Consider the following 27,303-nt stretch of genomic DNA (forward strand, 5'->3'; position numbering starts at 1 on the left):
CGTTGGCATCTTATCTAATCTCGTTTTCTTTTCTAGTTTAACTTTGTTTTTGTTTTTTTTTTTTTTTTTAATTTTATAATAATATTTTCTTGAAGGAAAAATGCAATGGCAGTGTTTAATAAGTTATTGGAATTTTTGGTGATAAAATCCAAATTTGTCAAACCCCAGAAGCTCACATCAATTGGATTTTCTGACGCTGGAGTCGCCAATCAGCACCAACCTTGAACAGATAGTCGTAGTCATCGCCAGCCCTGTATACCATAGCTGCCCTCCTCCCTCACAAATTACAAATTTGACTTGGTGGTTGGGTTGGTTCTGGTTTTCCAGGTTGAATCCAAATTGGGTCGCCAATTTATTCAATTGGAAGAGCGACTCGGACTCGGAGACATGGAACAAAGGGAAGAGGGACTCTGTGAAAAGGGGAAGGACAGCGACTTTATGAGTTTTCTGCTAGGAGTGATAAAATGATGGGCTAACGGCCTTTTCAGCCTGAATTATATTTTTCTCATTAAAATTTTAAATTAAATTTTGCGAGTCGTTTTTAGTCTGATTGAAATAAGGATGGTACACCACGTGTCATTATACTAATAGTGAAATATGTGTGCTAAAAAGTTAATAATTTAAAAAATATAATTTCCCACCACTTATATAAAAACATATGGTGTACGACCCATGTTCCCATCAGAATGAAAATTTTCTCCAAATTTGCAAACCAAATAATGTGTGACTTATAAAAAACATGTGATTTTAACGATGGATGAGTTTGGCCATGGTGGTTGAGTTATATTTATTTATTTATTTTTTTGGGAAAAACAGGGAATAGCATTCCAAGGCCGAGAAGCTGAAAGGAAAGAATTGGAAAAAAGGTAAGATGAGTTGCAACATGAATAGGTACACGGGAAATATGTCTTGGTGCAAGAAAGGAGAATATATGTCTCTTGGGTCGATGGGTTGTTATAGAATTAGGCTATTGTCATGGACAATGCACTAATGGGTTCGGACTTTGGTGCTCCCAAGCATGCCAAAGTCTCCATTATTGAAGAGTTTTCATGAGCCTTGTAGAACCATGTAACATTTCACACCTCAACCCCTTTAGTAAGCCCCTGTAAAACCACGTGTCTTGGATCATGTGAGCTTAGTAAGTGTCGAGTTTAAATGAATGTGCCGAACGTGGTGCAATATATTTTTTTGTTTGATATGGCATGATAATTAATTAAAACTTGTGTAAAACCTTGCTTCACCTTTAATTTTTCCAATACTAAAACAACACAGGTATTGAAATTATTCCAATTTTCAAGTCCTGACATCCAATGTTTATTGATGCACTCGGACATTAAAGAAATAGGTGAATTCCACATTAATATTTATAGTCAAATACCTAAAAAATCATGAATTAATCGATCCAGTAACCGTCTTTCCCTCCTCCGATTTATGACTTCTCCCATTCCAAGTAAACATGTCACTAGTGTAAAAATTGAGCTTCATGACCTTTTCAGGCACAACTAGGAGATTCAATGCACTTTTCGATTTCACTCATATAAATAAATAAATAAAATAATGATCATCTTAGTCCTACAGATATATCTTGATTTTGATTGCTTGAGACGCAAGGAAACAAAAGAGTTGCAAAATACGATCAGGCTTTGTCTCCATAAACTCATCTACTTCTCTGTTCAAGGTTTGGTTGTATTCTTAAACTGAATTTTGAATGTTGGTCTGCAAAAACATGAGCAAATCCCTCCCATTTTCTTTCTCTAAACAGGCACAAGCATCCACAAAGTACGAAAACTCTGACCCGTACATATGCACCGCGCATGCTGCTTTGTAAGTTAAGAGCTGCAACTCAGCCGTTGCAATCTCCGAGGTTAGCGTCTGGTGGCTGAAATGACGTGTACGCCACCATCTGCAGTGAAATCTCCAACTCTCTCCAGATTTTCCCTCTATAGACATTTTGGGGGTCCTATTGAAACAAACGGCGTAGCGCTCTTTATGTCCACCTTCATTTCCATTCAGACACACGGACATTCGGTCCTCGTCATATTGAGAAAGCTTCAGGAAACATAAAGCAAATTCTCTCCAGGTGTTGTAGTCTGCATAGGTTGCATCTAAATGCAAAGCTATCATTTCCAGTAGACTCTCGGGACTATATTCATCTGCAAAATATCAGAAGAAAGCAATAGAAACCGTTAATAATTTATAAAAATCAAAATTTCAGTTCAAGTTCTTGTTATCAAGGACTTCCAAATTTTAGCTGCTTCTACAACTATTCAAGTTTTGAAAATATTAAGATTTGAAACAATAGTTTCTCTTAAATTATAAAACGTTCATATAAAATATTTTGTTCGTGAGTGTCAATATTGTAGACATTAAAATTTCGGTGAAATGAATGTTGATCAATAATTAAAATTTCAACGCTCACATGTCACATAAAGTTTACATGTAGCGTGTGACTCAACGAAAAATCGAAATAAATTGGAAAAGTCATCAAATAGGACACGTGTCAATACCTGGCAGAAATGATTTATTTCATCTGATTATTTAAATCCAAAAATCAAGTTTTGGAATTCTATAAATAGGAAGCCAAGGCATTCATTTTGGGGAGGAGAATTTACATCACACCAAAACCTTGAAGCCTTGAAACTCTAAAGCTCTCAAGCAAATCCGGAAGGATCAAGAAAGCACTCTTCGTTCTTCGTCAAATCCTCCTTCAAGATCAAGCCCAACGGCCCTTGAAGAACTCCCACCAACTCAAGATCAAGCCCCGACGGCCCTTGAAGAGAAGTGTTCATCATTCATCATCCGTTCATCCTAAGATCAAGCCCCAACGGCCCTTTGGATCAACAATCTCAACAAACCTATACACCCATTCTTCAAGATCAAGCTCAACGCCCCTTGAAGATTCATTCATCAACTGTTCATCCCTAGATCAAGCCCCGACGGCCCTTTGGATCAGCAGCTCATCCACAAACCTACACCCTACGAAGATAGAATCAGAGGATCCAATTACAAAGAGATTGTAACCCTAAAAATCATTAATACTACAAATATATTTTGTACACGTTATTCTTGATTCTTGTTTCAGGAATTTTTCGTGTTTACAAACTTGGCACGCCCAGTGGGACATCTCTACCTCTCATCTCTATCCTCAAATCATCGAAAAACGCAAATGGCATCAAGAAAGGATCAAGTTGTTCCTGCAATCAAAGCAAAGAACAAGAACATCATCGCCGCAAGTGGTGATATTTCGGGCATCATAACCCGAAGTAAGGCAAGAGATCTTTTTGCCGCGGCTTCCGCCCCTGCATTAACTCTGTCAAAGGAATAAGAGCACCTGAGGTACGAGTCTGTGATCACCCTAGCCTCGCTAAGGGCATCAAGGGGGGAAAGCCCGAGGAAATACTCAGAGTCCCTACTCTCCGACGCTGATTCGAGCGGCAGTACAACCATGCAAGTCATGACCACTGGAGCAACTTTAATCGAGGAGCAGCTAGCTCCGATGAATGAAGCAATCGCAAAGCTCACACGGACTATGGAAGAGAACGACTTGCAGATTGCCGCACTTGTCAACCAACTAGATGCGCTGCCCGACGTGAAAGTCGACCCAAATGTTGGCCTATTAAAGAAAGAAGTCGACGAAGAAGAGGAGCCACCAGCGGAGAAAGTTGAAGAGAAGCCGAAGCTAGACCAAGCAACGACATTCATGGGATCTCTCTCTATCCAGCAGCTACAGGAGATGATCGCAAGCACTATCAAGACACAGTACGAAGGAAGCTCGCATGACTCCATACTGTACTCAAAGCCTTACTCCAAGAAGATTGATGCTTTGAAGATGCCAAGAGGTTATCAGCCCCCAAAATTCATGCAGTTCGATGGAAAAGGCAACCCGAAGCAACATGTCGCCCATTTCATTGAAACTTGCAACAATGTTGGGACAGAGGGAGACTACCTCGTCAAACAGTTCGTGCGTTCGCTGAAAAGTAACGCTTTTGACTGGTACACTAACCTCGAACCTGAGTCTATCAACAGTTGGGACCAGCTAGAAAGGGAATTCCTCAACCGTTTCTACAGCACTCGTCATACTGTAAGCATGCTAGAGCTGACCAGTACGAAACAGTGGAGAGATGAACCTGTCGTAGACTACATAAATAAATGGCGCTCCTTAAGTCTGGATTGCAAAGATCGGCTTTCTGAAACCTCTGCCATTGAGATGTGTGTTCAAGGCATGCACTGGGAGTTACATTACATCCTCCAAGGCATAAAACCAAGAACATTCGAAGAGCTAGTAACTCGCTCCCACGACATGGAGCTGAGTATCGCTAATCACGGGAAAAAGGAGCCGATTACTAACTTCAATAAGGATAAAGTATTCGCCCCAAATGTAGACAAGACCGGGAAGAAGCCCACTAAGGAAGCTTTCACCGTCAACACTACCCCCATCAAGACCTCCTCAGCGCCCATCAAGATCTCCTCCAAGAAGAAAGCGAAGGAGATAAAGACAAGTGAGCCTTCTCGCACCCAAGACAGATACAAGAGCACCTTGAGAGAGTTGGAACAGAAAACGTACCCTTTTCCTGACTCTGACATGGCTGCCATGTTAGATGACTTGCTGGAAAAAAAGGTGATTGAGCTACCCGAATGCAAGTGTCCTGAAGAAATGAATCGCACAAACGATCCTAGGTACTGCAAGTACCATCGTATTGTGAGCCATCCTGTTGGCAAGTGCTTCGTTCTTAAAGAACTCATCATGAAGCTAGCACAACAAGGGCAAATTGAGCTCGACCTTGAGGACACGGCCGCAACGCATACCACTACAATTGCGTTTGGATCGTTTAATCCTGTGCCTCTCCAAACGACACCTGACTGTTCCCGTGAATGCTCAAGTTGCACGGCACCTCCTACACAACCATCACTGGAGAGAAGCGACCAAGATGCACATGCTGATGATGAAGAAAGATGGATATTGGTAACCTACAAAAAGACAAGGAAACCAAGACCACGAGTCATACAGCCAAAGGTGGAACAAAGAAGAAATCACCACGGCCGCAACAATGCGAAGCCTAAAAGAAACATAAAGCATGATAAGACAACATATGCTGGGGAACCTACGGAGCAGGAGCCACGCATTCCCGTTTCCTTGCATGAATACTTCCCGAATGACTTTTTCCAACAGTGCACTACTGTGGCCTGTCACATGGTTGAAGTAGAAATAGAAAAACCCTCAAAAGGCAAAGCTATCGCCACTGAGGTAGAAAAGACCCTCACACCCGAAGAAGGTCTACCAACACACTTTAGCATCGAGGAAGCGCTACCATTGCCAAAAAAGATACGAAAAGCACTAGCAGCAGTCCTGGCAGGTCCCGGCGACCACGAAGTGCGAGAAAGTAACGACGAAGGCTCGAAGCTTCAGCCACATGAATGTGCCACATGTTGTGCCACCCATGACGCAATTAACTTCACTGATGAAGGCCTACTGCTGGGATCAAAGCCTCACAACCGTCCTTTCTTCGTCTCAGGGTACGTAAGGGAATACAAAGTCAACCGCATGCTTGTGGATGGTGGGTCGGCCATAAACATCATGCCAAAATCAACAATGACCATAATCGGCATCAAGGTGAATGAACTATCCCTGAGCCGTCTGCTGATCCAGGGTTTTAACCAAGGAGGACAAAGGGCGATGGACATGATCCGAGTAGAGATGACCATTGGTGAGCTCAAATCAAGCACGATATTCCACATGATTGATGCAAGAACTTCCTACAGCTTGCTCTTAGGAAGACCTTGGATCCACGCAAATGGGGTAGTGCCGTCCACCCTTCACCAATGCCTAAAATTTTACCGAGAAGGAGTGAAGGTGATCCAAGGTGATACCAAGTCATTCACCGAAGCCGAATCACACTTTGCAGACGCCAAGTTCTACATGGATGAAGACATGGTACCCGAAACCCTTCCAGAAGATATCAGATCCACGGGCAAAGCAGCACCTAAAAAGCAGGAGTGGCAAGTCATGCCTAAAAAGCAAAAAGAGCAAACTGTGCCATCTTCAAGCAAAGACGATGACGAGTTTGCTAAACCTGCAACAACCAAAGGGAGTAGGATGCCGTCAGAAGGACCGAACGCACCCATATTTCGATATATCCTGATGTCAAGAAGAAAGAATGGTCAATCTCTATTCGAAACTGGAACAAGAAAAGCCGACACACAGTGGCACGCGGATAATGTGAAGTTGCTCAAGACAAATGCAGTTTTACCTTTGACACAGCTAGGGGGTGCTAAGGTCGCAAGATTACCACAAGGTTTCATAAAAGCTCTACCAAAGAAGGTAGAATCAAGCTTTCTTCCAACCAAGAGGACCGAGGAAGGTTTCGACCCTAACGCCTACAAACTCATGTCAAAGGCTGGGTACGACTTCGCTTCTTCTACGGTGGCTGGAAAGAAGGTTTCAAACACTGTCAATGACGAAGAACGTAACCTCACCAAAACTCATAAGAAGTTGAAGGAGCATGGTTACGGAGTTGACAACAACAAAGCCGGACTTGGTTTCACACCAAATGCACCTGTGATGATTTCAAACAAAGCGAAAAACACTAGCGCTCAACACATCAGCGTGAGCATTGAACAAGACCAAGAAGAGCCTAAACCCTACCCTCGGACGTCGGTCTTCGATAGGATGAGCCATTCAAGCTCCAGAACTTCAGTGCTTAATTGCATTGGTGGTCAAGACCGAACCTCTGTCTTCAAGAGGCTTAACGCGCCAACATCCCAAAGCTCTGTTTTTGAAAGGTTGTTAAAGCTTAAGAAACAAAGCAACACAGTTATCTCTCCTCTGCGACGATCAGCTTCAGAAAGATTTGAAGATAATGAGAAGCCTTTTGGAAAGAGGAAGACAACACCAAAGGAAGAAAAGCTCGATGGGTTAGGAGAAAAAGACGACGTTCGAAGCTTGATTCCTTCAAGGATGAAGCGCCAAGCAATCCTAGAGGTCGACACAAAGGGACCACTGAAAGTAAGAAGGCGTACTATCATCCACACCAGACAATCCTTATGCCAACAAGCTCGAGAAGACAGCACTGAAGAGGAGGTCCAAGATGTTTTCCATATCACGGTTCAAGAAGGTAAAGAAGACGAAATCCCCGAGGAAGATGTCACTGCTGCACCACCACAGTTCGAAGATGGGGGGCAAGCCACAGTCGATGATCTCAAGGAACTCAACTTAGGTATAAGCAAGGAACCAAAGCCTATCTTCGTAAGTGCATTATTAAGTACAGATGAGATAGAGGAGTATTATCAGCTGTTGTTAGAGTACAAAAACGTCTTTGCCTGGACCTACAAAGAAATGCCCGGCCTGGACCCTATCGTCGCTATTCATCATCTTGCGGTCAAGCCTGGAACACGACCGATAAAGCAAACTCAAAGACGCTATCGATCTGAGCTTATCCCACAAATCGAGGTCGAGATCGACAAGCTAATCGAAGCAGGCTTTATTCGAGAAGTGCAATATCCCAAGTGGATCTCTAACATCGTCATTGTCCTTAAGAAATCAGGACAAATACGTGTTTGCGTAGACTTCCGGGACCTCAACGATGCTTGCCCAAAGGACGACTTCCCCTTGCCAATCATTGAAATCATGGTGGATGCAACCACTGGCCATGAGGCATTATCATTCATGGATGGCTCTTCTGGGTACAATCAAATTCGCATGGCCCTCGAAGACGAGGAACTAACAACCTTTCGTACTCCAAAAGGTATCTATTGCTACAAGGTGATGCCCTTTGGTCTAAAGAACGCTGGAGCTACGTATCAACGCGCAATGCAGAAAATCTTCAATGACATGCTACACAAGAACGTAGAATATTACGTAGATAATGTGGTGGTTAAGACGAAGAAAAGATCAGACCACTTGAAGGATCTGCGAATAGTGTTCGAAAGGCTGCGAAAATACAACCTCAAGATGAATCCGTTAAAGTGTGCGTTTGGCGTCACCTCTGGAAAATTCCTCGGCTTCATCGTCAAGCACCGTGGTATTGAAGTAGACCAATCAAAGATCAAGGCCATTCAAAGCATGCCCGAGCCAAGAAACCTGCACGAGCTGAAAAGTCTACAAGGACGGCTAGCTTTCATCAGACGCTTCATCTCCAACCTCGCAGGGCGTTGTCAACTGTTTAGTCGCCTTATGAAGAAAGATGTTCCATTCGTATGGGACAAAGCATGCCATAATGCTTTCGAAAGCATAAAAAATTATTTGTCAAGTCCACCTGTCCTGGGCGCACCTGTGCCCGGGAAACCGCTCATATTGTATATTGCTGCTCAGGAAAGTTCAATCGGAGCACTCTTGGCGCAAGAGAATGAATCCCAAAAAGAATGAGCACTTTACTACCTCAGTCGAACTCTCACCAGCGCTGAGTTGAACTATTCCCCAATAGAAAAAATGTGCCTCGCTTTGGTGTTTGCCATTCAGAAACTCAGACATTACATGCATGCTTACACCATCCACTTGGTTGCTAAAGCCGACCCTGTCAAATACGTTATGTCTAAGCCAGTCTTGACAGGGCGACTCGCTAAATGGGATTTGCTTCTTAATCAATATGAGATCATCTACGTCCCAGCTAAAGCCGTCAAGGGACAAGCACTAGCAGACTTCCTTGCCGATCATCCAATCCCGGCTGATTGGAAAATCTCAGACGACTTGCCTGACGAAGAGGTGTTCTACATCGATATTTTCCCGACATGGACGATGTTCTTCGATGGATCCGCACGAGCAGACGGAGCGGGGGCAGGAGTAGTATTCATGTCGCCACAAAGGCAAATACTACCTTACTCCTTCCAACTGAATGAGCTATGCTCCAACAATGTTGCTGAGTACCAAGCATTGATCATCGGGCTCCAAATGGCGATCAACATGGAAATCACAGCTCTTGAGGTATATGGCGATTCCAAGCTCATAATCAATCAACTCTTAACTGAATATGAGGTGAGGAAAGATGATCCCGTCCCATACTTTCGGCTAGCGACCCAACTGCTACAAAAGTTCGAAGCTGTGACCCTAGAACATGTGCCAAGAAAGGAAAATCAAATGGCAGACGCTCTCGCCAATCTAGCCTCGAGTATGACACTAGGAAAAGATGAAGTTACAGACGTGCCAGTTTGCCAAAGATGGGTGATTCCGCTTGTTAATGAAATGTCACTAGATGATACAAATGTCATCTCAGTACTTCCAGTCGATGCTGAAGAGTGGAGACAGCCGCTGATCGACTACTTAGAGCACGGAAAGCTTCCAGATGATCTTAGACACCGTTCCGAAATACGTCGACGAGCACCTCGCTTCCTTTACTACAAAGGAACACTTTACCGACGCTCTTTTGAAGGAGTGCTCCTGAGATGCCTAGGTGAGGAAGAAGTTAATCAAGCCATGGAAGAAGCACATTCAGGTGTGTGTGGGGCACATCAGTCTGGACCAAAGCTACATTTCCGGCTTAAAAGAATGGGTTACTACTGGCCGAGCATGGTGAAGGACTGCCTGGAACATGCCAAAAGGTGCCAAGCCTGCCAATTCCACGCCAACTTCATACATCAACCGCCTGAACCATTACACCCTACAGTTGCTTCATGGCCGTTCGACGCATGAGGATTGGACGTTGTAGGACCAATTACGCCAAAGTCATCTGCAGGGGAAGCTTACATCCTAGCTGCAACAGATTACTTCTCCAAGTGGGCTGAAGCCATACCTTTAAGGGAAGTAAAAAAGGAAACTGTTGTTCGTTTCATCAAGGAGCATATCATCCACCGATATGGGGTGCCTTGCTACATTATCACTGACAACGGAAAGCAGTTCTCCAATCGACTCGTGGACGAGCTTTGCGACAAATACAAGTTCAAGCAGCACAAGTCTTCCATGTATCATGCTCCGGCCAACGGCCTCGCGGAAGCATTCAACAAGACGCTGTGCAACCTCCTGAAAAAGGTAATCAGCCGAACAAAGAGAGACTGACATGAAAGAATAAGTGAAGCACTTTGGGCATATAGGACTACACATAGGACTTCTACCCAAGCTACACCTTATTCTCTCGTATATGGCGTAGAAGCTGTTCTACCGCTCGAAAGTCAAATCCCCTCACTAAGGATGGCTATACAAGAAGGCTTGACTGATGAAGAAAATTAACAACATATTGTGTGTGCGTGTTTGTAGTACACATCTGTTACTTTTACTAACAATTAACAAATCACTGTTTCCATTCACTCTGTCTTTTCTTAGGTGTTTATTAACTTCCTAAGTATATTTTTGTTCTATTCATTATTGTGATATATACCTGATTTATCATTCATTATTTCAGAGGGCTTGGAATCTCTGTTACTTCCCATACGATTGCCAGAATCTACAGATAGGGAGGATTTCATGAATTCACAGACGACAATTTTTAATGACAGTTTTAGGAATGCAGTGAAGTATTTAAGGCTTGCTCTTCACTCCACGCCCCCAGTATTGCAGGCCTTGCTTCCTTTGGTACAGGTAAAAATTTGTTCTAGTGAAGTAATAACATTATCTTAATATGATTTTTATAAAATTGTAGGTGCTAATGTTATGGCAACCCTATTATAATTTTTTGTCACTGGGATGAAGTTGAATGAAATAACAATGACAGCACCGGAAGAGAATGATTGATTGCAAGAAATTGAAAATAAAATCAAGGAGCTTTACAAAAATCAAGGGCAGAAATGTCTCTTTGTCTAGGAATAAGGCACACTTTATTTGGAAAACAGCATTTACAATCTCAAAATAATGTTGTCTTCAAAGAAGAAAAACAGAGTAAGCATACTTATTCGACTGCAGACTCGTTTCCTGGTCTTTGTCGGTTAGTTGGGTAATGGTTTTCTAAGTTAAGACACTGGCGGCAAGCTGGTTCAGAGTTAGGCTGGTCAGACAAGTCGGGTAGGTCTGGTTTTCTGAACAGCGCTAAAAGGTCAATATTGGCTTCACTACAGCAGCTTTGGTAGAAAGTAGATCCTAGGAATTCCTTCTTCAAAAGTCTGACAATTACTAACAGTTGACAGTTGTGTTGTTTAAGTGATGGCTTTTCTGGTGATGCGTGTTTTTTTTTTTTTTTCCCTCCTGCTATGAGACATTGTATTAATATGTTATCATTTAGGTAATCTCGTTCTTGAGCATTATAACTTATCTTGAATTTTGGTTAGATTAGTTGAAACAAAATATGCTGTCTGCGGACAGCAGTTGTAAAACAAATGACCATGTATTAGAGTCTGAACTTTCAGGACTTCTGATTTTTTTTTTTGTGTGCAATTTTTACCATTCAACATTTTGATAGTTCTGCATGTGAAAGTTCCTATATTGGACCATCATTGGTGAAGTTGGATCTCATTTTGTCAATAACTAATGACTTAAGGTAGTGTATGGTTGTTGAACCGAACTTTGAATGGATGGAATCACGATTACAAGAAAGACATCGGTATTTACCATCCTTTTGATGGAGTGACATTGTATAGGAATGCTCATTTGTTGTTTTGGTTTTGGTCAACCAAACCTGGAGTATTCCTATGGAATATGGATGCGTATTCTATTCCAAGGTTCATTCCAATAATTCAAATACTACCTCATTTCTAAATATTTGCTTAACTTTTTGTTGCTTTAGTTCTGTTTGTGAGATATGGATTTATTTTCTCATGCTAGTTATTGCTCTATGGTCTTGTCACCAATCACACAACAGTAAAGATTTAATGTGTACACGTTGGGCAGATTAAGGGCTACACTTTTGGAGCAATTTGATTGTTACAACAGCGCCCTTCTTTCTACCTGTTTTGAGGATGTCTTAGAGAACGATCCAACCTGTTACGATTCATTGGCAAAACTTGTTCAACTGCATCAAAATGGTACGTGATTTTTCTCAGCTTGGTCATATATGCCCATTATTCTTGCAAACAGACAGAACACTAACATTACATGCTGATCATATAATTACCATATATATTTCACATTCTTGTCATTAGAAAAGATATATCATATAAGGAGCGAGCTTATAAATTCATGGGTTCTCTCTAGCTCAGTTAACGGAGCATATCGAGAATTCTTCCATTCTCTTAAGTCAGACAATTCGCTTAAAGAAATAAACCTAAAGAATAAAATCTCTCAAGATGCAAAACCCCTTATCGGGTGTTTAGAAATTTTTGAAGTTACTTTGAGGATTAACATGACTACATCTCCTTAGCTAGAACTTTTTCTTTTTACTAGTAAAAGGTTTTTGTAGAACATAGCCATGTCTTTCTCTTGTTCTAGGCGTGAAATCTCCTTTTGGCATTGAGAAAGTGTAGCTCCCTGCTCCCCGAGAACACTTTCAAGTTTTGATGCCTCGATGCCCAGCTGTTCTTGTTCTCGCATCAACGTATCTAGACGTACCCGGACGGAAGCTAAAGAAGTCTCTGTAGATTGATAATCTCCTGAAGCAGCTTGCTGAGAAGACCGGGCTTGGGTTAGTGACAAGTCTATTGCAGCAAGTTGGTGAGCTCTAACATCTGGACTCAACTTCTTCGAGGAAATAACACGTAAGGAAGAATACTCAGTTGAGGCGGCCATAAGTTCGGCAATCTTGATCTTCAAGGATGAAGAATCAATGTTAAGATTGTCAATTGCAGAAATAAGTTTCGACAAGTCCTCCTTAAGCAACGCAAGGTCCTTCGACGGGCATTTTGAAATCCTCCCCTCAATATGGCTCTTGATATCCATTGCCGCACGAAGATTGATGCGATGAATAAGCTGCTCAGTACCACTAAGGTTTGGCCCTCTCAGAGAGATCTCAGAGCTAGCTGGCAAAGGTATAGAACGCATGACAGAATCTTGCATGCCTCCACCTACGCACGGCAAACTTGGGAAACTTGACGATCTTGGGATAAGCTCTGTACCAGGTGGATCCCCAATCTCCTCGCCTGTAGGTAGGTCGCCTCCAAATAGCATCTCCGTATAAGAATAAATACCTGTGGTCGCCAAGTCAAAAGAACAAGAAGGCCCAACCTAAAGAAAACAAAGAAAGCTGTTAGAAACAAAAGCTAGAACAATGAAAGCAGAAGAAGTCATAAGAGAGAAGAAGATGCATACGTCTTTCTCAAACAACACACTGCCATCGAGTTGAGGGAGCCTAAACACTTCTTTCTTCTTATGACGAAAATTGACATCGCTATCGGCCTGAGCGCCTTCAAGACGTCCCTTGTTTAAAACTTGTTGACCCTGCCGCAAAACAAGTCCATCTTCGTGCGAATCAACTTCATCACCAGCCTCTTCAGATACATCCAGATGTTGAGAAGACAAGCGTGGGCATTGAGGGACTAAAACCACTGGTCTATCTTGCAAAGTAGCAGCACTCGCGCAATTTCAAAGATATCAGCTGTGTAGGAACCACAGAACACCCCTCCTTCAATACATTAAGGTGTGAATGAGAAGAATTGGTACCACTTGCCATCCCCAAATTCTCATAATATACCTTTGACCACCAACTTACGTAAGCACGGGTTACTGGACTACTCTTGAACTCGTCTTTGGCCGGCAGGGTGATAGAAGCATTTGTACACGCACGGGTACAAGACTCCGAATGCATATACACGGCTTGCAAGGAGTCTAATTGGTTTTTTTCCTTCAGCTTGCCTGGCACATGTTGGACAAAACCAAATTGCCTGCTGAAACGGTGAGGACTATACGGCTGAACAATGCATCGATCTTCTTGTCGCAAAGAAACATACCCTGAGCGAAGACTTATAAGGTAAGATAAGTCTAAGAAGCGAAGATGCGAATCGTCCATGATGCCTCGCCGCACCGAGCCAACTCTCGCCAGATAGTCCATCTTCAAGCCTTCGTAGCTTCTAAACAGTGCTTGCGCCTGGGAATCATCGAGGCTCTTCGAAGAAAGCACGCCAGAATACTTCGTCATCAAAGGCCCTGACTTGTTTAGAGTTGAAGAAAAAAAATGAGTGCCGAAGTACTCACCCAACTAACCATACACATAGTAGTAGGGAAGAACCGCAACACGATTTTCAGTGTTTGCCGAGTTCGAAACAACACTCAAGCCGTTATAAATATTGGCCAAAACCGGGATAGCAAGACTAAAAGATTCACCTGCAGCCATCTTGCTAGCAACTTTGAAAACCCCAGGACGAACAAAGTTGACGTCGCCGATTGGAAAAACAAACTTACAAAGCCAACAAGCTAAGAAAGCAGCTAGGTAAGATTCTTCCACATGCTCTGATGCTATGCCAAGGTTCTCAAACGCTCTCAACTCGGCAGGGGAACGACGCCTAGCTGAACCAATGGCACCAGACAGATATGGGTCTCCCTTTGGCTTAGTGGTTTTGTTGCAACTTCTTCTCTTCGAGGACTTCTTGCACCTTGTGTCCTCCCAATACCAAAAGCGGATCCATGAAGAAATCTTCACGCCTGATTTACCTCGAACATCTTGGGAAAGCTTGTGATATGCCCAAAATAAACAGCGACAACTCGCAGGCAATCCTCGGTTATTGCAGAGAGAAAGTTCCTCCACACTAGGAACGACCTCGTCATAAAACTTACCTTGGATTGGCAATCCCCTTATCTTGTGGAGATCCCAAAGTGAAATTGACATCTCTCCTTGAGCTGTATGAAGCGTGTTAGTCGCTGAACATCAATGCTCGAAGAACGCATGAAGGACAGAATAATGGAGATCATAACTAAACAAAGATGCGTACACGGCATGGTAAAGGCCCATGCTAGTAAGCACATGTTTAGATCGGCCCAAGACATCTTCAAGCCACTCCCAATAAGACTCAGCAAAAACAACTTCTCCGGTAGTCGACAAGACATCATTCCAAGCCATAGCTCTGCTGCGGATGTGATTTTCGAGAAGCTTAAACGAAGCCGGATGATTGTCACAAGCATGGTGCGAAGGGTTCAAGATAAGAATCCTCAGTGTGCACGCCTTCTTCTCCGTATTTGATCGAACAAAGTCTGCCACCTTCCAAGATACTTCAGAAGACCACGACTTAATATGCATGGAGTTGTCTTTTGTAGGAAGAGCAAGCGCTTAAGGCCAGTCAGTGAGGCGTAAATCTTCAGCGTTGTTCCCCTATCTTGCGAATCACTTTCCTTCGCGAGAATGGTGATGGTGTTGCTCTTAAAACATTTGAAAAATATCATGACCGCAACAAAGCAAAATTAGCCACAAAACTTGGCACTACACAGCATAAACTCGCTGCAGTCTTTTGCACAACCCCACACGGTAAAAGTGACGACTGCAACAAGCTCCAAGCAGCGGTAAGAGGCACGACAACGTCACCACCGAGGAAAATTATGATCAAAAGGCACTACACAGCATAAACTCGCTGCAGTCTTTTGCATAACCCCACACGGTAAAAGTGATGCACTGCAACAAGCTCCAAGCAGCGGCAAGAGGCACGGCAACGTCACTACCAAGGGAAAACTGTGACCAAAAGGCATTACACAGCAAAATCCCTTTGCAATCTTTGCACAACACCACTCTTTCTACACCACCAATTTATGCGCTCCAACCATTATGACCTCAGATAATCAGCTAAGGAAGATGACAAGACGGTGCAAGACAACGCAGCTGTTGTCTCATGAGTTCCAAGCCACCTTCCGCATGTGCCATCAATAGAAGTTTTGTAGCAATTTGAGGCCCGTGGAGACCGAGTAAAGCAAAGCAGACTTTCGATGCGTTCTTGAGTTCTTCGTCGGTTTAGCAGCCTCAGCCTTGCAGATCACCATATAAAAGAAAAAAAAATGATGGAATCTTGGTGGACAACACCATGCAAAAAAAAAATAATAAAATAAAATAAAAAGGAATGATGGTGGACGGCACCATGTAAAAAAAATAATAAAAAAAATTATCAAGTCTTTCATGGTGAACGACATCAAGTGAAAAAAAAAAATATATATATATATATATAATTATAAAGGCTTCAGGCATCATGTGAAGGGAAAGAATAAAAAAAGAGGTAGCAATGATGATGTTGGGAAGCATCTTTCAAAGACAAGCACCATGCAAGAAAAAAAATAATAAAATAAAATAAAAGGGAATGATGGTGGACGGCATCAGGTGAAAAAAAAATATATATATATATAATTATAAAGGCTTCAGGCACTATGTGAAGGTAAAAAATAAAAAAAAGAAGTAGCAATGATGATGTTGAGAAGCATCTTTCAAAGACAGCACCAACTGCCAATTGTTTAAATTAGCAAATTGGAAGATGTAAGGCAGTGAGCAAATGCAGTGGCCATGCAGTGCCCTATATGTGTGTGTGTGTACAAGTTGTGGAATTAAAAGTAAAGAAAGTAATGAAGACCATCATTCATGTGTGGACATATTTGTTATATACAAGTTGTAATTTTGTAGAGTTTGAAACTCACATGGTGCCAGGCGCACCGAGAGCAAGTATGATTAAAAAAAAAAAGGAGGGCGACATAATTGTTGCAAAGAAGAAAATAAGGAAAAGATGGTGCCCACTTGTAAAAGTGTGTTTAAAAAAAAAAAAATAAAGAGGGAAATAACACATCTTGGTGATATATATACACTGAATAAAATAAAGCATGTTCATTGATCTCCGAGAAATTACAAGTGCGTACAAAAAAAAAAAAAAAAAAAAAAAAAAGAGATGGAGCTTTCACAAATGTTGTTCACGTGAAGCCCCACTATTTGGCAAAACTCCAGGAGCGGGAGGCATCGAAGATAGATTATTCGAGGCCTCAATACTTAGTGGAACGCTAGATAACGCAGGAAAAAGGTGACTCTGGAAGAAAGCCGCGAGCCTTTGACGGTCACTTTGAATTCGACCTTCAGATTCTTGCAGCTGATAAAGCTTCATTTTCATGCTCGTCGAATAATTATTTGTAAGCACGTGCAAACCTCTATTCTCTTACTTAAGCTGTTTGATCTCTTGTTTAAGATTTTCCACCTCCGCCATCAATGATTCAACTTGACGGGATCGAGCAAGTAGGCGTTGGCCCATGTTGGACACAGAGCCCGCACACTGAACACTGAGAGCTAGGGACTCTTGAACGGCTAACTCATCGGACCGTCCTGAAAGCAGCCTACTATCTCTAGGAGTGAGGAGGTTCCTAGCTACTATTGTAGCTGTTGTTGCATCCATCAAAACGAAGTCTTCACCTGTAAGAGAGCCACTAGAAGATAAGAAAGACGGGCGCCATACATTACCCTTACGCGGCGCACCCGTATCACTGCTGAGACTCAAATCTAAGCAAATGTTAGATGGGTTAGCCATTTTCAAAGGTGTTAAAAGAGAAGGGTTGGATGAAGTAAAATCTCAAAGGGCCGTTAAAACAAAATACACCGGAGACGATGTTCACGAGTGAGCAATCTTCAAAGTGTGCATGTTGGAGGTGATCAATACTTCTATAAAAGGAGAGGCGACACAACCACCGATTCAAAAAATTGAAGAGACACCACTCTTCAAATCTTAAAAGCCGGATTTTCCTGCGTAAAGTTCGGCAACGCTCTTCAGACACAATCTCAGGCTTTTCAGATAACACGTGCAATTATGTCAAAGATCTCTGACAAAGTTGAAAACTCGTGGAGGTCATTATCCCAACTACCACACTTTCGCCAACCTCAAAAGCTGGGCCGCTTATTCAAGGATCAAAGAGTCATCACTCTTTGAATTTCAAAAAAAAACCGGATTTGCTGGATCAAAACTTGTCAGTACCTTTCACATGTAACCTCAACTTTGCAGACATTACAAGCAACTTTGTCAAAGATTTCTGACAAAGTTGAGAACGCGTGAATCTTACTGTTTCAATTACCCAACAATTGTCGACAATGGTAAAGGAACAGTACCACCACTTGCTATTGGGAAATCTTTATATATGTCGACCTTCATCTTTTATGGCAAGGCAGACCTGCAAAAAAATGCCCAATATCTTTTATGGCAAGGAAATCCCTATATATGTCGACCTTTATCCTTTATGGCTAACCCATCTAACATTTGCTTAGATTTGAGTCTCAGCAGTGATACGGGTGCGCCGTGTCAGGGTAATGTATGACGCCCGTCTTCTTATCTTCTAGTGGCCCTCTTACAGGTGAAGACTCCGTGATGAAGGATGCAACAACAGCTACAATAGTAGCTAGGAACCTCGTCACTCTAGAGATAGTAGGCTGCTTTCAGGACGATCCGATGAGTTAGCCGTTCAAGAGTCCCTAGCTCTCAGTGTTCAGTGTGCAGGCTCCGTGTCCAACATGAGCCAACGCCTACTTGCTCGATCCCGTCAAGTTGAATCATTGATGGCGGAGGTGGAAAATCTTAAACAAGAAATCAAACAGCTTAAGTACGAGAATAGAGGTTTGCACGTGCTTGCAAATAATTATTCGACGAGCATGAAGATGAAGCTTGATCAGCTGCAAGAATCTGAAGGATCGAATTCAAAGTGACCGTCAAAGGCTCGCGGCTTTCTTCCAGATGCACCTTTTTCCTGTGTCATCTAGCGTTCCACTAAGTATTGAGGCCTCGAATAATCTATCCTCGATGCCTCCCGCTCCTGGAGTTTTGCCAAGTAGTGGGGCTTCACGTGAACAACCTTTGTGAAAGCTCCATCTCTTTTTTTTTTTTTTTTTTTTTTGTACGCACTTGTAATTTCTCAGATATCAATGGACATGCTTTATTTTATTCAGTGTATATATATTACCAAGATGTGTTATTTCTCTCTTTTTTTTTTTTTTTTTTTAAACACACTTTTGCAAGTGGGCACCATTCTTCCCTTATTTTCTTCTTTGCAACAATTATGTCGCCCTTCTTTTTTTTTTTTTTTTTTTTTTTTCAATGATACTTGCTCTCGGTGCGCCTGGCACCGTGTGAGTTTCAAACTCTACAAAATTACAACTTGTATATAACAAATATGTCCACACATGAATGATGGCATTCATTACTTTCTTTACTTTTAATTCCACAGCTTGTACACACACACACACGCATATAGGGCACTGCATGGCCACCGCATTTGCTCACTGCCTTGCATCTTCCAATTTGCTAATTTAAACAATTGGCAGCTGGTGCTGTCTTTGAAAGATGCTTCCCAACATCATCATTGCTACTTCTTTTTTTTATTCTTTACCTTCACATGGTGCCTGAAGCCTTTATAATTATATATATATATATATATATATTTTTTTTTTCACTTGATGCAGTCCACCATGAAAGACTTGATAATTTTTTTATTATTTTTTTTACATGGTGCCGTCCACCATCATTCCCTTTTATTTTATTTTATTATTTTTTTTTTCGCATGGTGCTGTCTTTGAAAGATGCTTCCCAACATCATCATTGCTACCTCTTTTTTTTATTCTTTACCTTCACATGGTGCCTGAAGCCTTTATAATTATATATATATATATATATATATATTTTTTTTTTTTTACATGGTGCCGTCCACCATGAAAGACTTGATAATTTTTTTTATTATTTTTTTTACATGGTGCCGTCCACCATGAAAGACTTGATAATTTTTTTTATTATTTTTTTTATATAGTGCTGTCAACCATGAAAGACTTGATAATTTTTTTATTTTTTTTTTTACATGGTGCCGTCCACCATCATTCCCTTTTTTTTTATTTTTATTTTATTTTTTTGCATGGTGCTGTCTTTGAAAGATGCTTCCCAACATCATCATTGCTACCTCTTTTTTTATTCTTTACCTTCACATGGTGCCTGAAGCCTTTATAATTATATATATATATATATATATATATATTTTTTTTTTTTTCACTTGATGCCGTCCACCATGAAAGACTTGATAATTTTTTTTATTATTTTTTTTACATGGTGCCGTCCACCATCATTCCCTTTTATTTTATTTTATTATTTTTTTTTTTGCATGGTGCTGTCCATCAAGATTCCATCATTTTTTTTTCTTTTATATGGTGATCTGCAAGGCTGAGATTGCCAAACCGACGAAGAACCTAGGAACGCATTGAAAGTCTGCTTTGCTTGACTCGGTCTCCACGGGCCTCAAATTGCTACAAAACTTGCATTGATGGCACATGCGGAAGGTGGCTTGGAACTCATGGGACAACAGCTGCGTTGTCTTGCACCGTCTTGTCATCTTCCTCAGCTGATTATCTGAGGTCATAATAGTTGGAGCGCATAAATTGGTGGTGTAGAAAGAGTGGTGTTGTGCAAAGATTGCAAAGGGATTTTGCTGTGTAATGCCTTTTGGTCACAGTTTTCCCTTGATAGTGACGTTGCCGTGCCTCTTGCCGCTGCTTGGAGCTTGTTGCAGTGCGTCACTTTTACCGTGTGGGGTTATGCAAAAGACTACAGCGAGTTTATGCTGTGTAGTGCCTTTTGATCATAAGTTTCCTCGGTGGTGACGTTGTCGTGCCTCTTACCGCTGCTTGGAGCTTGTTACAGTCGTCACTTATACCGTGTGGGGTTGTGCAAAAGACTGCAGCGAATTTATGTTGTGTAGTGCCAAATTTTGTGGCTGATTTTGCTTTGTTGCGGTCATGGTATTTTTCAAATGTTTTAAGAGCAACACCATCACCATTCTCGCGAAGGAAAATGATTCGCAAGATAGGGGAACAACGCTGAAGATTTACGCCCCACTGACTGGCCTTAAGGCGCTTGCTCTTCCTACAAAAGACAACTCTATGCATATTAAGTCGTGATCTTCTGAAGTATCTTGGAAGGTGGCAGACTTTGTTCGATCAAATACGGAGAAGAAGGCGTGCACACTGAGGATTCTTATCTTGAACCCTTCGCACCATGCTTGTGACAATCATCCGGCTTCGTTTAAGTTTCTCGGAGATCACATCCGCAGCAGAGCTATGGCTTGGAATGATGTCTTGTCGACTATCGGAGAAGCTGTTTTTGCTGAGTCTTATTGGGAGTGGCTTGAAGATATCTTGGGCCGATCTAAACATGTGCTTACTAGCATGGGCCTTACCATGCCGTGTACGCATCTTTGTTTAGTTATGATCTCCATCATTCTGTCCTTCATGCGTTCTTCGAGCATTGGTGTTCAGCGACTAACACGCTTCATACAGCTCAAGGAGAGATGTCAATTTCACTTTGGGATCTCCACAAGATAAGGGGATTGCCAATCCAAGGTAAGTTTTATGACGAGGTCGTTCCTAGTGCGGAGGAACTTTCTCTCTGCAATAACCGAGGATTGCCTGCGAGTTGTCGCTGTTTATTTTGGGCATATCACAAGCTTTCCCAAGATGCTCGAGGTAAATCAGGCGTGAAGATTTCTTCATGGATCCGCTTCTGGTATTGGGAGGACACAAGGTACAAGAAGTCCTCGAAGAGAAGAAGTTGCAACAAAACCACTAAGCCAAAGGGAGACCCATATCCGTCTGGTGCCATTGGTTCAGCTAGGCGCCGTTCCCCTGCCGCGTTGAGAGCGTTTGAGGACCTTGGCATAGCATCAGAGCATGTGGAAGAATCTTACCTAGCTGCTTTCTTAGCTTGTTGGCTTTGTAAGTTTGTTTTTCCAATCGGCGACGTCAACTTTGTTCGTCCTGGGGTTTTCAAAGTTGCTAGCAAGATGGCTGCAGGTGAATCTTTCAGTCTTGCTATCTCGGTTTTGGCCAATATTTATAACGGCTTGAGTGTTGTTTCGAACTCGGCAAACACTGAAGATCGTGCTGCGGTTCTTCCCTACCACTATGTGTATGGTTGGTTGGGTGAGTACTTCGGCACTCGTTTTTTTTCTTCAACTCTAAACAAGTCAGGGCCTTTGATGACGAAGTATCCTGGCGTGCTTTCTTCAAAGAGCCTCGATGATTCCCAGGCGCAAGCATTGTTTAGAAGCTGCGAAGGCTTGAAGATAGACTATCTGGCGAGAGTTGGCTCGGTGCGGCGAGGCATCATGGACGATTCTCATCTTCGCTTCTCAGACTTATCTTACCTTATAAGTCTTCGCTCAGGGTATGTTTCTTTGCGGCAAGAAGATCGATGCATTGTTTAGCCGTATAGTCCTCACCGTTTCAGCAGGCAATTTGGTTTTGTCCAACATGTGCCAGGCAAGCTGAAGGAAAAAAACCAATTAGACTCCTTGCAAGCCGTGTATATGCATTCGGAGTCTTGTACCCGTGCGTGTACAAATGCTTTTATCACCCTGCCGGCCAAAGACGAGTTCAAGAGTAGTCCAGTAACCCGTGCTTACGTAAGTTGGTGGTCAAAGGTATATTATGAGAATTTAGGGATGGCAAGTGGTACCAATTCTTCTCATTCACACCTTAATGTATTGAAGGAGGGGTGTTCTGTGGTTCCTACACAACTGATATCTTTTGATTGCGCGAGTGCTGCTACTTTGCAAGATAGACCAGTGGTTTTAGTCCCTCAATGCCCACGCTTGTCTTCTCAACATCTAGGATGTATCTGAAGAGGCTGGTGATGAAGTTGATTCGCACGAAGATGGACTTGTTTTGCGGCAGGGTCAACAAGTTTTAAACAAGCGACGTCTTGAAGGCGCTCAGGCGATAGCGATGTCAATTTTCGTCATAAGAAGAAAGAAGTGTTTAGGCTCCCTCAACTCGATGGCAGTGTGTTGTTTGAGAAAGACGTATGCATCTTCTTCTCTCTTATGACTTCTTCTGCTTTCATTGTTCTAGCTTTTGTTTCTAACAGCTTTCTTTGTTTTCTTTAGGTTGGGCCTTCTTGTTCTTTTGACTTGGCGACCACAGGTATTTATTCTTATATGGAGATGCTATTTGGAGGCGACCTACCTACAGGCGAGGAGATTGGGGATCCACCTGGTACAGAGCTTATCCCAAGTTCGTCAAGTTTCCCAAGTTTGCCGTGTGTAGGTGGAGGCATGCAAGATCCCGTCATGCGTTCTATACCTTTGCCAGCTAGCTCTGAGATCTCTCTGAGAGGGCCAAACCTTAGTGGTACTGAGCAGCTTATTCATCGCATCAATCTTCGTGCGGCAATGGATATCAAGAGCCATATTGAGGAGAGGATTTCAAAATGCCCGTCGAAGGACCTTGCGTTGCTTAAGGAGGACTTGTCGAAACTTATTTCTGCAATTGACAATCTTAACATTGATTCTTCATCCTTGAAGATCAAGATTGCCGAACTTATGGCCGCCTCAACTGAGTATTCTTCCTTGCGTGTTATTTCCTCGAAGAAGTTGAGTCCAGATGTTAGAGCTCACCAACTTGCTGCAATAGACTTGTCACTAACCCAAGCCCGGTCTTCTCAGCAAGCTGCTTCGGGAGATTATCAATCTACAGAGACTTCTTTAGCTTCCGTCCGGGTACGTCTAGATACGTTGATGCGAGAACAAGAACAGCTGGGCATCGAGGCATCAAAACTTGAAAGTGTTCTCGGGGAGCAGGGAGCTACACTTTCTCAATGCCAAGAGGAGATTTCACGCCTAGAACAAGAGAAAGACATGGCTATGTTCTACAAAAACCTTTTACTAGTAAAAAGAAAAAGTTCTAGCTAAGGAGATGTAGTCATGTCAATCCTCAAAGTAACTTCAAAAATTTCTAAACACTCGATAAGGGGTTTTGCATCTTGAGAGATTTTATTCTTTAGGTTTATTTCTTTAAGCGAATTGTCTGACTTAAGAGAATGGAAGAATTCTCGATATGCTCCGTTAACTGAGCTAGAGAGAACCCATGAATTTATAAGCTCGCTCCTCATATGATATATCTTTTCTAATGACAAGAATGTGAAATATATATGGTAATTATATGATCAGCATGTAATGTTAGTGTTCTGTCTGTTTGCAAGAATAATGGGCATATATGACCAAGCTGAGAAAAATCACGTACCATTTTGATGCAGTTGAACAAGTTTTGCCAATGAATCGTAACAGGTTGGATCGTTCTCTAAGACATCCTCAAAACAGGTAGAAAGAAGGGCGCTGTTGTAACAATCAAATTGCTCCAAAAGTGTAGCCCTTAATCTGCCCAACGTGTACACATTAAATCTTTACTGTTGTGTGATTGGTGACAAGACCATAGAGCAATAACTAGCATGAGAAAATAAATCCATATCTCACAAACAGAACTAAAGCAACAAAAAGTTAAGCAAATATTTAGAAATGAGGTAGTATTTGAATTATTGGAATGAACTTTGGAATAGAATACGCATCCATATTCCATAGGAATACTCCAGGTTTGGTTGACCAAAACCAAAACAACAAATGAGCATTCCTATACAATGTCACTCCATCAAAAGGATGGTAAATACCGATGTCTTTCTTGTAATCGTGATTCCATCCATTCAAAGTTCGGTTCAACAACCATACACTACCTTAAGTCATTAGTTATTGACAAAATGAGATCCAACTTCACCAATGATGGTCCAATATAGGAACTTTCACATGCAGAACTATCAAAATGTTGAATGGTAAAAATTGCACACAAAAAAAAAAATCAGAAGTCCTAAAAGTTCAGACTCTAATACATGGTCATTTGTTTTACAACTGCTGTCCGCAGATAGCATATTTTGTTTCAACTAATCTAACCAAAATTCAAGATAAGTTATAATGCTCAAGAACGAGATTACCTAAATGATAACATATTAATACAATGTCTCATAGCAGGAGGGAAAAAAAAAAAAAAAACACGCATCACCAGAAAAGCCATCACTTTAACAACACAACTGTCAACTGTTAGTAATTGTCAGACTTTTGAAGAAGGAATTCCTAGGATCTACTTTCTACCAAAGCTGCTGTAGTGAAGCCAATATTGACCTTTTAGCGCTGTTCAGAAAACCAGACCTACCCGACTTGTCTGACCAGCCTAACTCTGAACCAGCTTGCTGCCAGTGTCTTAACTTAGAAAACCATTACCCAACTAACCGACAAAGACCAGGAAACCAGTCTGGAGTCGAATAAGTATGCTTACTCTGTTTTTCTTCTTTGAAGACAACATTATTTTGAGATTGTAAATGCTGTTTTCCAAATAAAGTGTGCCTTATTCCTAGACAAAGAGACATTTCTGCCCTTGATTTTTGTAAAGCTCCTTGATTTTATTTTCAATTTCTTGCAATCAATCATTCTCTTCCGGTGCTGTCATTGTTATTTCATTCAACTTCATCCCAGTGACAAAAAATTATAATAGGGTTGCCATAACATTAGCAACTACAATTTTATAAAAATCATATTAAGATAATGTTATTACTTCACTAGAACAAATTTTTACCTGTACCAAAGGAAGCAAGGCCTGCAATACTGGGGGCGTGGAGTGAAGAGCAAGCCTTAAATACTTCACTGCATTCCTAAAACTGTCATTAAAAATTGTCGTCTGTGAATTCATGAAATCCTCCCTATCTGTAGATTCTGGCAATCGTATGGGAAGTAACAGAGATTCCAAGCCCTCTGAAATAATGAATGATAAATCAGGTATATATCACAATAATGAATAGAACAAAAATATACTTAGGAAGTTAATAAACACCTAAGAAAAGACAGAGTGAATGGAAACAGTGATTTGTTAATTGTTAGTAAAAGTAACAGATGTGTACTACAAACACGCACACACAATATGTTGAGTAATCGACGCATTCTGGTTACAACCAGTATCTGGTAATTGTAGTCAAGACTAACAGACTAAACAGCGCATCTACTATTTTGAACTGTGCTAATTTATATCAGCTGGAACTAGATTATAAAACTTATACGTTCCCCCTTTATAGCAACTGCATTTACAGAAACTCTTCATCATGAATATGGATGAGAAAAGGGACAATGTTTATATTTCCTTATACAAAGAAAGAAATTCAATGATTGAAAGCCTAACACATAACATCAATTGGGAGAATGCAGGAAACTATTTACTCACCAAGGGCATAAAAAACGGGAGCATACTGCATTTCACCATCATTTTCATTTTCTGTATCTTCATCAGGGTCCGCATAAAAACTTTGGGTCCCAAAGTTTGGTTGAGAATTTTCTATCTCCATGTCATCAACCCCCATAGATACATCTCTATGTATGCCACCATCAGCACCAATATATGATACTTTATCATTCATTACAGAGGTCTCTGAACCACATTGAATGCCAGTACCAGTAGCAGTGTAAAACTGGTCGGACTCCCTCCATTTCATTTCATTTGGAAGATTGGAATACCAGAGTTGCTGGTATGCCAATCCTACAATCATCATTAACAGTGGTCCATTTCCAAACTCCTTTAATTGCGTGAGACTGGAAAAAAACAAACATGATTGATTAGGTGATGTCTTGCATATCGTATCTCTTAAAAGCCGCCATATTTGCAGCCTAAGTCAGATAAAAAAAAAAAGGAAAAGGTAATTCAAAACTAATACGGAAAATTGAAGACTCATTTCTGCTATCCAACAAGCCAATTTTGTCTTTCGTTTGTTAAAGTCTGTACTTAGCCAAATAAAAGTGGCAGAGAAAGTACACCTATAACAAATATCAAGGATATAAAAACTGCATGAAAATGAATTACAGGCGTGAGATGCAAAGAGACACAACACAGACATAGGAAAATAAAATTCTAGAAATAGAGCATGACATAGCAGGGACACAAAAAAAAGTATACATTTCCCTACTTACATAACAAGTTCAAATCCAATCAAATTATTCGAAGGGCTATTTCGCCCTCGATAAAAACACTTCAAATTCAATACCTAAGAACTCAATTAGAACGTGACAAGTGGATAAATGACGGATTTCTTCTTCTTCTTTTTTTCTAATTGCGCTTTCAAAGTGTTTTTCGATAAAACTTATAATTATCAGAGTGTTTCTTCTAATTTACTACTATTCAATATCAAACACCAATTAAGCCTAGAAAGCTTCAAACTTTAATCTCATTACCCAATACTTGAACCGGTTGTTCGCCGGCGACCTTTCTTTCTGGCTGCCTTCCAACAACACGCTTAGGACTCCACTGGCTTCGACCCAGTTGCGCTGCTTGACGAGCTTCCGCATGAGCTTGGTGAGCCGGGCGCGGTGCTCGGCTCAGGGTCTCGTGGAGCCAACGCCGAGGAGATAGGAGGGCTTGCTCAGGGACAAAACAATTCGTTTGAGGAGTTTTTGAACTTGGGGAGGCACTACGGGGTGAGCTTTGCCGTCGTCGTTGGACTTTCTTTTGCGGCTGTTCAGTTTGCTTGGACTGTTTGGAGTGTTTTGGTGCGGTTGTGGTGAGTAGAGTTCGGGTTCCGGTGAGAGAGCGTCGGCCATGGCGGCAACGCCGCAGAGTCAAAAAAAAAAAACAGAGGATTTAAGTCGGGAGGGTTTTGGGGTTTTCAGAATTGGGCTGCTTGGAGTTTTGTTGGGCTCTTTTGAATAATTAATGCATTTGATCTTGGGATTTCATCTGG

At 41.6% G+C, this 27,303-nt stretch overlaps 2 protein-coding genes across 5 annotated transcripts; both read right to left on the reverse strand.

The window, feature by feature from the left end:
• Positions 1-1,508: 1,508 nt before the first annotated feature.
• On the reverse strand, positions 1,509-27,303 carry LOC108868684. Of its 4 annotated transcripts, none has more exons than XR_007257178.1 (5): positions 26,798-27,302; positions 25,797-26,161; positions 25,158-25,333; positions 23,781-23,980; positions 1,509-2,153 (listed from the first exon to the last, which is right to left on the reverse strand). XR_007257178.1 is itself a non-coding variant. In XM_048581078.1 (4 exons), exons 2-4 carry the CDS (start codon positions 26,119-26,121, stop codon positions 23,933-23,935), a joined length of 549 nt encoding a protein of 182 aa, XP_048437035.1. In that variant the 5' UTR covers positions 26,122-26,161; positions 26,798-27,303; the 3' UTR covers positions 19,738-23,932. The 4 variants fall into 4 exon arrangements, 2 of the variants coding, with proteins under 2 accessions (XP_048437035.1, XP_048437036.1); XR_007257179.1 differs by having other exon boundaries at positions 23,781-23,914; positions 26,798-27,284; XM_048581078.1 differs by lacking the exon at positions 1,509-2,153 and having other exon boundaries at positions 19,738-23,980; positions 26,798-27,303.
• On the reverse strand, positions 11,353-13,363 carry LOC125475768. The gene is made up of 2 exons (XM_048581077.1): positions 13,100-13,363; positions 11,353-13,015 (listed from the first exon to the last, which is right to left on the reverse strand). Exon 2 carries the CDS (start codon positions 12,956-12,958, stop codon positions 12,212-12,214), a length of 747 nt encoding a protein of 248 aa, XP_048437034.1. The 5' UTR covers positions 12,959-13,015; positions 13,100-13,363; the 3' UTR covers positions 11,353-12,211.

This window comes from the organism of the source record quoted next, unplaced genomic scaffold (genome assembly GCF_019419815.1).
Source record: "Pyrus x bretschneideri cultivar Hongxiangsu unplaced genomic scaffold, Pyrus_bretschneideri_v1 Contig16, whole genome shotgun sequence".
In the NCBI taxonomy this organism is placed as follows: domain Eukaryota; kingdom Viridiplantae; phylum Streptophyta; class Magnoliopsida; order Rosales; family Rosaceae; genus Pyrus; species Pyrus x bretschneideri.